This window comes from Saccoglossus kowalevskii, chromosome 22 (genome assembly GCF_978046115.1).
Source record: "Saccoglossus kowalevskii chromosome 22, keSacKowa6.1, whole genome shotgun sequence".
NCBI lineage: Eukaryota > Metazoa > Hemichordata > Enteropneusta > Harrimaniidae > Saccoglossus > Saccoglossus kowalevskii.
The window spans coordinates 16,531,115-16,542,410 of NC_140662.1; the positions used below are offsets into that span (position 1 = coordinate 16,531,115).

An 11,296-nucleotide genomic window follows, 5' to 3' on the forward strand; every position below is an offset into this window, starting at 1 on the left:
TGGCATGCAGCCACAAGCCCACCTCTTTAACCAGTCATTGTTAATGACATATAGTGAATAAATGGCTTGTCTAGTATCAACAGAAATTAGATGTATTAAATTGAAATATATGGTCAGAAATTAAACAGGATAAGCTATTCTTCCATTTTTTGTATTCTAACTGAATTTCTCTTGTCTGGGCTCGTGTACAGAGATATAGTAGTATTGTCAAAAAACAAGATTGCATGCAGTCAACCATCTTTGACCCGACTGTGAAACTTATTGTCATGGACATGTATTATAACATCTAAAATTTGAAGAAAAAAATGTCAACAATACATCATGAAAAAAACAAAACAAGATGGCTGCCGGTTGGTCATTTTCGATTCAAACACGATTATAACGTACAATGCATGTACCAAATTTTAAACAAAACTGACAAAGCATGCATGATACCACATTTTCAAAAAACAAAATGGCTGCTAGCCAGACATATTGCATTGAATCAGTAAACCACTGTATGTGCATATGTCCTAGGTAAAGTACTAGGCACATACAAAGAATGAACAGATTTGGTAACAGGGTTCTGAAATATGTCTCTGGACGGACGGACGGAAGCCGAATTATAAGTCCCTTTTCCAACTTTGTTCAAACGGGGACTAATAAATCTGGCAGTCCTTAATTGCCAAAACTTATATCTTGGTGTGCATTTTCATAGGTTTATTGTTCATGTTAGTTTTAAATCATATATCTTAATGCATTCCACATTACACTGATTCAAGACAGAAATTCACTAAAGATGATTTGGTGAATATGATTCTTTTTCTCATTAACATATTTATACTGTACGGTGGGAACATCTTCCAAAAAGCTTTGGATAAAAGGCTTCTCGATATTTTTGCAATTATTACTAAAATTTGATAGACTAGTAAAATTCAGCTGAATCTCAGTGTTACGAGAAAAAGTATATATCTAGAGTATGTAATAAGAATACAGAATGGAGGTATTGAACATGTGTTTCTCGTATTTTAAAGAATGCACACGATTCAACACACAATACTCATAAAGGTACCAGTAAAATTGTGTATGTATCACCCTAATGTGGTACATACACACTATCATACATTGTTCTCTTATCAAGAGCTAGATTGAAGTAGAAAAGTTTTCAAACGTCAATTAGTATATATATATATAATTTTAATACATGTACTATCCTTACACCATTCAAGAATTAAGTCAGCAAATTTCATGCAAATGTCTACGTAGGGTCATATATTTTTATATACGCGACTTTAACAAAACACCGGCCTACCCCCTTTACTTTCTGTCCAGTTTCTTATGGTTGTGTCCTTTTCGGATGCAAATATAAGAACTCATAACGCAGCTGTAAACAAAATAGTGTTTTGAAAGGTAGTATGGCGACTCTTAAATTAAAATAACAATACTGGTAAAAGTATAATACAGACATATGTTGAACACAATTTTACTCTAGATGAATAACTGAATATGAGACAAAAATGCATGCAATGTCACATACATGCCGCTATTGAGATGGCCTATTCATAGACCCACCACATTATCAACATTACTATCCCCAATTATAATAAAAAAGAATAAACATTGTTTTGAATTTCCTAATCATATCGAAATCATTGACGTATTCTATAGCAATTACAGTGGTGGTGTTTGTGCGAATGATTTTAGGCGATTCTGACGCGATATTTCTCTGGCTGAATTAGAAATAGGTGGTGAATTAATTATTCTCTTATTCTAGAAACCATAATTTCTTCCCACATGCAAACACACAACAGTTACATGAAGTATATATGATAATAACCAATGGTTTAACCTGTATCAATTTAATTCATGGTTAATTAAAATTTAGGAATTTTATACCCAAGAATTTCATAATCCAATCGATAAAACTCGATTAAATCTCTGAGAATGTTTTGGGGCAAACTTTTCATTGATTCGCTGAATCTGACGTTGCCCCGTTGTATATGTATTTCTGGAAAACTGTATTGATCAGCGATATTGATTAGTTCGAGAAAACATTCAGCGTCCTCAGCAAGGGTTTCAAAGTGCCCAACAAAGTCATAATCGTGAAGGCATAATTTATACCCTACTCTTTGATAGTGACTAGAACTTGGAATACTGGCATTTGCTTTGTAAAAAAGAACCATCTGGGCAAACTCCGAGAATGTAATATTGTAAATATCTCCCTTAGGTTTGGTATGCATCACACTGTGATTTCGGATTCCACTTCTAATAATGAGGTCATCGAACTTTTTATTATTCACTGACTGCCCTGATTTGTAATGCATCATGCCATAGTAGTAAGAAACAAGTCGTTCCAGAGGTTCCCGGAAAAATATTGCCTTTTTATATTCTTCTATGGTCTTATTTAACGTGGTGTTCAGCATTCTATATCCGTACATATTTCCCATACATTGTGGATCAACAACATCATGCAATAAATGCCTCCAAGTCGTGGATGAAACTTTAGGCGTTAGCTCAAACATAAATTTGTATTTGTTTGAAACAATAAACCCGTCTAACTTCCTTGGTTTGTTAGATGGCATTATATTGTTGACCATGCAGACATGTCTGGCAGTTTCCATTCGATGTTGACTGATCTTTGTACAATAATTTGTGTTAGCGTTAGGATTTTCTCTCTCATGCTGTAAAAACAATGATAATGATAATAATAATATTATTATAATCATTATTGTTGTTATGTGTTCATCATAAAAAATGATGGGAACTTATAAAGTAAACTAAATCAATACAGTAATACAACAATATGTACAACATAAAATGAACACACAGTAACATACAATACTAAAAAAACTACACAAATACAGTCAGGTTAAACACCTCGATAAAATGTGTTCAGTAGACTAATTAACCAATTATTTAGTGGCGATGAAACGATGTTGATACGAAGCATGAGTGTGCATTCATTATTTGATGGAATGCGTGAATAGAAGACAAATCTGATTTGTATGTCCCTTAGATTGAACATCATCAATATAAGGGCTATTGAAAATAATTGATTTCGATACAATGTTACCGTTGATTAATGAAAAATGAACAATATTGAATAATAAAAATATCGATATAACGGTAAAACGCATAGTGTCTCCATTATGCACAGCCTTAGTATAATACAGATTGTTCGACACCGAACGCGCTATATATTTTTCATGATTAACATCCCAGGCCGGCAGGCCATATTCTAAAATTGGGATCACTAGCAATTTATAATGACAGAACAGGAACAAGCTAGAAGATTATTCTCCATGCTCGAAACAAACCCAAGCTATCTCTTGGCACGAGACACAATACATATACTGATGTATATAAATTATTTGATACAACACATTCATAATGTTTCTTTTTGTGATGATGTTCCAAGCTGTTGTCAAAGGACACAGTCTTTCCAATTCATATTATATATTCCACTGAAGACGCTTTGGAGCCACAATTCAAATCACGTGAATTAAAATAATTTAAATGAAGTCAAATTCAAATTATTTGACAAAGCAGTTTTTCAGAAGATGAATTTGTTCCAAACATCATTAAAATATTTTCAGCGATTCGAATAAAATAAACACAGTTACGATATAATGTGTATGACATGCTACAATATAGAGTGAATCTAATATACACAACATGATATACGTGCTTACTGACTTCTAATTATGCACAATTGCCATATTAGAAATGTCTTATAATCATTCCCTATTTGAAATGTCAGGTTGGTAGCGTGATTATACTACAAATTATGTAATATTTATTTTGAAATGATCAATCACCTTTCGCAAAATTTCCACAAAGGTATGATTTGTTTCCTGGTCTTTTGTAAGCAATTGCTGATCTCTAGTGCTCTTCTGATAACCTGGGACGGCCAATAAGGCTGAAAGATAAATGAATTCTTTATTCAAGCCTCAGTTATCATCAAAATTACAAATGGTCGTCTGGCTTTATTTAGCAACTGTCTCCATCATTACTGTCTGCCTAAACACATGGAAAAGCTTTTAGTATTGTTATAATACTCCTTTCAAATTGACGTTGTTAATATTTACTTATTGTCACAGAGTAAAAGGTACTTTCCTGAAATTTTAAACCCATTACCCTGATTTCCGTTTGTTTTCAACCAATAATATTTATATTTATCTGTACAAAGTAATAGACTGTTTAATTCTTCACACAGAAATTTGACCTTTCCGTTCAGTTGATGACAGAGACATGATTATCACAGAGCATGTTTTAAGAAGAGAAGGGTACGACTTATCGTAAAATGAATACGGTGTTTTGGCAGTATTATTCGTTCGCCAAAATAACAAAGAAGCGCTCTACAATAAAGTTTTTATCGAAACGTATAACATGACAATTCATATAATATACAGTTATGGGAGCATGCTCGAAAGTTATCAAAAGTGCCTCTCTATAAACAATGATATATATAAATTGAATTATTTTACCTAGATTGACATTTGTTATCCATTTCGTATGATACAAAAGCACATACAACAAAGTTAATATTATCAAAATTATAAGTCGTTTCCTCAAAGGGCTTCTGCGTTCTGCCATTGTGTCGTCTGAGAACAAATACATGAAAATACACTTTTTGTTATCAATGTTAAAACAATTAAAAATAGAAATCTCTGGATTATAATTAAGTTGTATTTTGATTTAGTGTTGCACACGCTGCATTTTCTTGTGAGTATTTCCGGACGCGTGTTTGTAAACACGTGTTTTAATCTTTGGTGGATTAGATGAATACGGCTTTTCGGCCCAAGGGAGTAAGGCGCAAGCAGAGGATTGCTATTATTTGGGTAAGGCTACGAAAACGATTACCTATGTTGCAAGAACAATTGGTTTTTCAGATATTATACTACGGAGGTGTATCGTGTGATACTTGTGATCAAATATGCCACCACCACAACCAATTTTAGTTGTAATCATTGGTCGTAGCACTACCTGTCAGTTGCTAGGGCACCGGGGACGGAGTCGGATTAATTTTTTCCCGGAAGAGCATCCCCCCTTAGTTTTTGGCGCGAGGGATGGTTAGCAGATCTGGCCTCCCATGTAACATTTCGTGCCGCCTCTTCTACCTGACCGTGTTATCATCACATTAAACAACGCGTTCTCAGCTTGTAAAACAGGCTATGAACTTGCAGGTTACCGAGAGCGATCGAAAGAAAACTGTATTACATGATTTACTGGGTTGCCCTTAAAAGCCAAGCTAAGACTGTCAATGCTTTGGGTATGCAAATACGAGCATGGGCACCGGCACACGCTATAACGTGATCAAAACACGGCTACTTACCTATATCCAATTAATTACTTAACAGGAAACTGGTCAAATTTAGTAATATCTTCTGGTCACTCTCTTTCAGTACTCTGTCCTTCGTGGCTAAAGCAATATTTTGAATAGTTGTCACCAGCTGTGCTAAAAAATGTTTATTCTCATAGTATTACTGAGGAGAGTGCGTGTTTAGAAATAACTGCATACAAAGAGTTAGCTAGACTGCAATGCTAGCTCACGAACATGTCTCTTGTTTTGCATGAGTGTGTTCAGTACTCAGTGTAGTGACTAACACTTTTTTTTCAATGAATAGAATATTTATCACGCATATGTATATATGAATATAAACATGCTAAATATAAATAATGAACTGCCTGTATCATGTATCATATATATAGATCTAGGGCTCCAATTTGATAGATGACTCAGCAAACTAATAGTGTTATGTTAGTACTATGAGATAAATAGGAGCTACATTTTAAGAGAACTTCACATCACAAAATTACCACGTTCCAGAACATAACACATAACAGGACAACTTTCTGAGATGGGATTTGACATTGAGACGAGTGAGCAGAAATAAAAAGTAATTGTATTCAAACACAGAGAAACGTATTCATCTAAATGAACTCAGGCAAAACACTTATCGCATCGTTATCCATTCTAAGTATTATTCATGTATACATGGCTTGGAAATGTTGTGAAAAACGTATTATTGGAATACAATCCGCCGAGAACGAAGACAGTGTAAACTGTAAAAAAAAGATGTAGTCAACCATCAATTATATTCACCCATTATAAAATAAGCCCATGGCTTCTAGTGTACATGAATCTTATCAAAGGGCAAAACTTGTTGAACAGCCGGACTCATTTCATCAATGAAAATGAAAGTACACAACATAGTCACAGAAAAAATATAGACTAAGTGGGCAGCGTACAAAAAAATTTTGAATATACATGTATATATGAATGATGTAATAAGGAGTCAGAAATGTGTGGATTCACTGAAACACGTCGTAAATCGATTCGCATTCTGCCAGCATGACCTGATTATCTCATTATCTCGTGCAATGCATTAAGGTATGGTCGCGTTAAAGGGCGGCGGTCGCGCGCCTTTCTTGTGCATGCGCATGCGCTCTTAGAATGGAAATCACGAGCACGAATTTTGATCTGAGGGCAACAACCAATAATTACCACCAGTAACTACTTCGATACCATCCAATCACCAAAGAAATTACATAGTTAAGGCTTGATACCGGTCATCTGTTTTGTTTCAGTGCTCGGACGGTTAGTTTCCCAGTCGGCTGTGTTTCGTCGATTGGTTTGTTGGTTAAACTTGATTGGTTGGTTGATTGAAGGGGTGTGTAATGCAATGACTTCTGTAACTGAGCAAACAATCTTCTTATGTTAGTTGAAGGGGATTTACTGTGAACACTGATCGAATAAGGCTGTGGGTTCTAACAATCAGCTGGACGTTTTGGCCAATCATCTGATGTAGCTAGAATAGGGAACCAACTTGAATGAATTGTATCCTTGGTCAGGATTGCGTGAGTTCTAGGTCTGGTTATATTTCAAAAACAATTAAAACTGTAATTGAGTTTTTTTATTGTGTGTAAGTGTGTAACGATGATAATTTGGACTTAAGGTAGAGATGCAGTTTACCTGACAGGTATTTTAATTAGTTAATTAGGCAACCAAGATGACTTCCCTTGTCCACAAAACTATATACTTTCGGAAAGCTTATTGTATGAATTTTAAAATTGTGCAAGTATTTTTTATGGACACTGTAGTTTGAAATATGCACAAAAATGTGTTTTTTTTGGTCAAAAGTGATTTAAAAAAATTAGCTTCTAAACCATGCCTCTGGTTTACGGATACGTGTTCCACTAATGATTTTAATTTCAAATTTTCACAGAGTACAGATGTTGTCAGTTGTCAAGCAATATGACAGAACAAAATACTTAACATCGGTTTACTGCGACGATTGGTAAAAGGTGGCCTTGTGAGTGCACCCAAAAATAAAATATCCTGTGACTAAAATATGTATTGCGCAGATTAGCAATTACCCGCAATAAACATGTGGCACGTAGTTGAGGGTGGTTGACATGTGATCATTCGTGAATAATTCAGCAGTCGCCTTTTTAATTTGAACGCTGTATGGTATATAGGGCGATGTTATGCATTGTTGGATTGGGTGAGTAGCACTCGTGACCAGTGCTTCAGCGGGCATTGGGGCCAAAACGGCAAAAGTTGCTGCGAATGGTATGTGTATCATAGGTTGAGGTAGAAATGTTACAGCTGTCTCGTCGCAATCAGAAATTTCAAATGTCAAGTACATGCCCTATGAGATAAGAGCAACGAAGCTGGAGAGTGGGATGTTGACGATTGCAAAATAAAATAATCTCCATTGTCATACAGTCAGAAAGCCACCCTCCCCTTTCCCTTATTATAATAAACTTGGACGTAGAATATGTAGCCATCTCAGTACAATAACTAAATTTAGCGACTTTGAAAATGAAATGAAGTGTTTAATTATTTTAAAAGATCATTTTCATTAGTAAATGGCGCCCTCACTCAGTAATAATTAGAATGAGTGGTTGGTCAAACGTTTTATGAGTCGGGTGCATCTATTGGCTAAGCTTGTTGTACATACATGCAAATGATATGTCATTTAACCATTTAATGCTGTAGAGTGTTTCGGGAGAGGTGGAAGATTTCATGTTTGCATGGTGGTAATCTCGTTGTTTTCAGGATGCAGCCTGATATTTGTTGCTTTCTTGGTTGTTCATTGTGGAGAAAATTTTTGTGTTGAGTGGAAGCTTAAGTGTCTTTTGGTTGTAGGTCATTGTTTAGACACCCTGTAGCTTGAAATGGTATGGTCGAAATTAAAATTTGATATTGCGATGTCGTCCAAAAACATGGCATCATTTCTGTTTATTCATTACTGTTGTAGATCCCGAAAACTAGCCATTAAATATGATGTCTGCGAAAAAATGGTATGCTGAAGAAAATTTATCAATTATTGCAGCCAATAATTTAATTAGAATTGTGAGCAAACTGTGACACCAAATCTAATCGTTGTATTGTTATAGTTCTGAAATAAATTCTTAAAATGTCTTGAAACAGATATAAATATAGGGTTATGGATTGTAAAATATTAATTTATATATAACAGTCAAGTATTATTGACACTTACGATCATAGTTAGTAGCAAGGACTTTTGAGATTGAGTATGTCAATGTATTTTGTGGTCATTTGTTCAATTTAAATTTTCAAAAGCAGAATTTGGCCAAGTGCATTGTAACAACAGCCCAAATGACTGTCAAATATGCCATGTCCCCGTCCCTCTCTCCCTCCCTCCTTTTTATCTCGTTCTCAGCTCTTGTTACCGGTCTACCCCGTACTTGATGCTAATAAGCACATTGGTGAATTTATGAATTAATTACACATGTAATTGAGTGTTTTAAAATACTATGTAACACTTTAGGAGTTTTAGTATGCCTGTGAATTGTGAAAGTAAAAATCAAATGAAATCAAGCGAAATACAGCTCAAATTATATAGCAAATTAATTCAGTAACATTTTTTTTACATTTTTTATTTGTGAAAAAATTGGTGTTTTTAAGACTGCAAACAATAAAATACTCATAGTGCTAGGCTAATTCACGGAATGTCTTGACTGCGAAAGTTCATGGTTTTGTGACGGACTCACTGACAAATAAAATAATCTCTTTTATTTTGGAGAGTTCTTTGTCGATGTGACGGTGTACTGTATGAGTGCATACTTTGAGGTATCATCATAATAACGTTATTATTATACATCTTTTCCTTCCAAAGATACATCATGAGAATGCCGAAATCCAAAATGTTTAGAACAGAATCAGCGAACTTCTTTGTGTGGAGTCCGGCCAAACCCTGGTGGCAGCCATGTTTGTTTTTATTATTCGAGGAAGCTTACGCCCGTAATCATTCCATATTTGGAATTCACATTTCCTAATATGGTAGGATGAAAATACCCCGTAAAATACCGTACAATTACGGCACGCTGTAACGAGTATTAATACCAGTTCACTTCATATTCAAACTTGATGAATTTAGAGATTGTACTGAGGTGACTAGATATTCTGTGTCCATGCACGTTGACTCTAATAGGGGATAGGGGATGGTGGATTTCAGAATCTATGACAATAAAGATTATTTTAATTTTGCATTCACCAATATCCCACTCTCCCACCTTCATCGCTCTCACGCCACACGGTTTCCCACTTGCCATTTAAAATCTCTGATTGCGACGAGACGCGGTAAAATCCATCACATACACAATTCACGATTAGACAACCGGATTTACCTACAATGTGACCAGCGTAGATCGGCGCACACCAATGATGTATACGATCGAGTGAACTCAGTACCATATAATACTTACCTGTACGGATGTAACATTTCTACCACAACCTATCACACACATACCATTCTCAGCAAGGACTTTAGCCGTTGCGGCCCCCATACCCGATGAATTACCGGTCACGAGTGCAACACGCCCAATTCAACGATGCATATTATCGCACTATATACTATACAGCGTTCCAATGGAAAAGGAGACTGCTGAATTATTCGCGATTGATCATATGTCCACCACCCTCAACTTCGTATCACGCGTTTATTGTGGGGAATTGTTAATCTGCAAAATACCTGTATACTTATATGAGTCACAGGGTATTTTCTGCACTCATAAGACCGTCTATTTCCGATCGTCGCAGTAAATTGATGTTAAGGATTGTGTGTAGGCATATTTTGCTCAACAACTGTTATATTCAACAGTGGGTTTCTAAAAAAGGACAGATGCATTATCAATTTTACAATCATTGGTGATTTGTTGTGCATCAACATATTTATAATCATTAATTATATTTTCAAAGGTATAGCCAGTTAAACTGGCCTTTGCTTCATACCTAAACTTGGCCAAATTTTATGACCAAAAACATAATTATATTTTTTCCAGCACTATTGTCCCACACCCTCCACTTTTTTCTACTACATATACATGGTTTTGAAAGAGACATTGTCTTTTTTTGTCAAAAATATTATTTCATTTTTGTTTGTAAAAAATGACCAATCCTAACATTAACACCTTGTTTTAAACAATGTGCTTGAGGTTAGAATATGATAAAACTGTTCAGATGGCACCAATATAACTTGTTGTATCATTTGATATAGGCTTCCAACAAAAAACATTCGATTAAAAATGATATGTTGTGGGTTCACATGAGAAGCAGAATGTGGTTATCATTTATTTGTTTTTCATTTTTATACTTATATGTGGTGACAATGACTTTCTACTATCACCTACAATAATATTATAATAATTACATAATATTTACCCGTGCACTGCGCCCGACGTACATTAATAGCCCATATGAATGTGGGATTTCGACATGTGAAAAATATAGTTCATGCGTGCTTTACCACCAGCAAATACAATCCAGCGTAGTAATAACTAAGCTAATTCACTCTATTATATAATAGCTGTATTCAATATAGACAGGCCTATAATATTAATACGTTGCCTTTCTCAATTCGTATATAATTTCGTAACTTTGACTACCGTTAACTAAGTATAATCTGCTCTATCTTTGAATTAACTAACTAACTTCTAAAAGTGCAATATGGACGAGAATAAAGATATATCATTTACTAAAAATGCTGCTTTTGCAGAACGCGCAACACTATTCCTTGAATGAAAAATCGAATACACTAGTACGCATATGCAATTACTTTTATTTACGTACCCCCAAAACAGAGCATATACGTATTCGACAATGTCATTGTTGCATCTCAAATGTGTGCAACAGCTTTGTGAGAATCGTGGTCAATCATAATTCAATATATCATCAACATACAGTATCAAACAAAAAAAATACATTTTCTCGTCCATATTGCTTTTTAGGTACGTATACTGTATAACCTTATGTTGCAAACACATGCTATAAAATACATGACACAAG

The 11,296-nt window shown here is 34.9% G+C and overlaps 1 protein-coding gene across 3 annotated transcripts; it reads right to left on the bottom strand.

The window, feature by feature from the left end:
- Positions 1-1,155: 1,155 nt before the first annotated feature.
- Positions 1,156-9,919, bottom strand: LOC102806715 (carbohydrate sulfotransferase 11-like). 3 transcript variants are annotated; one of them, XM_085495545.1, is made up of 6 exons: positions 9,718-9,919; positions 6,488-6,678; positions 5,315-5,432; positions 4,467-4,583; positions 3,798-3,898; positions 1,156-2,660 (listed from the first exon to the last, which is right to left on the bottom strand). In XM_085495545.1, exons 4-6 carry the CDS (start codon positions 4,573-4,575, stop codon positions 1,854-1,856), a joined length of 1,017 nt encoding a protein of 338 aa, XP_085351671.1. In that variant the 5' UTR covers positions 4,576-4,583; positions 5,315-5,432; positions 6,488-6,678; positions 9,718-9,919; the 3' UTR covers positions 1,156-1,853. The 3 variants fall into 3 exon arrangements, with proteins under 3 accessions (XP_085351671.1, XP_085351673.1, XP_006820093.1); XM_085495547.1 differs by lacking the exon at positions 9,718-9,919 and adding an exon at positions 7,360-7,589; XM_006820030.3 differs by lacking the exon at positions 6,488-6,678.
- Positions 9,920-11,296: the final 1,377 nt, after the last annotated feature.

Bases quoted from the DNA above. Each gene is read 5' to 3' on its own strand.
- LOC102806715 (XM_006820030.3), bottom strand. From the start codon at position 4,575: ATGGCAGAACGCAGAAGCCCTTTGAGGAAACGACTTATAATTTTGATA. The intron at 3,899-4,466 runs GTAAAATAATTC...TTTATCTTTCAG, and splicing joins GATAACAAATGTCAATCTAG to CCTTATTGGCCGTCCCAGGT. The intron at 2,661-3,797 runs GTGATTGATCAT...TTGTTTTTACAG, and splicing joins TTGTGGAAATTTTGCGAAAG to CATGAGAGAGAAAATCCTAA.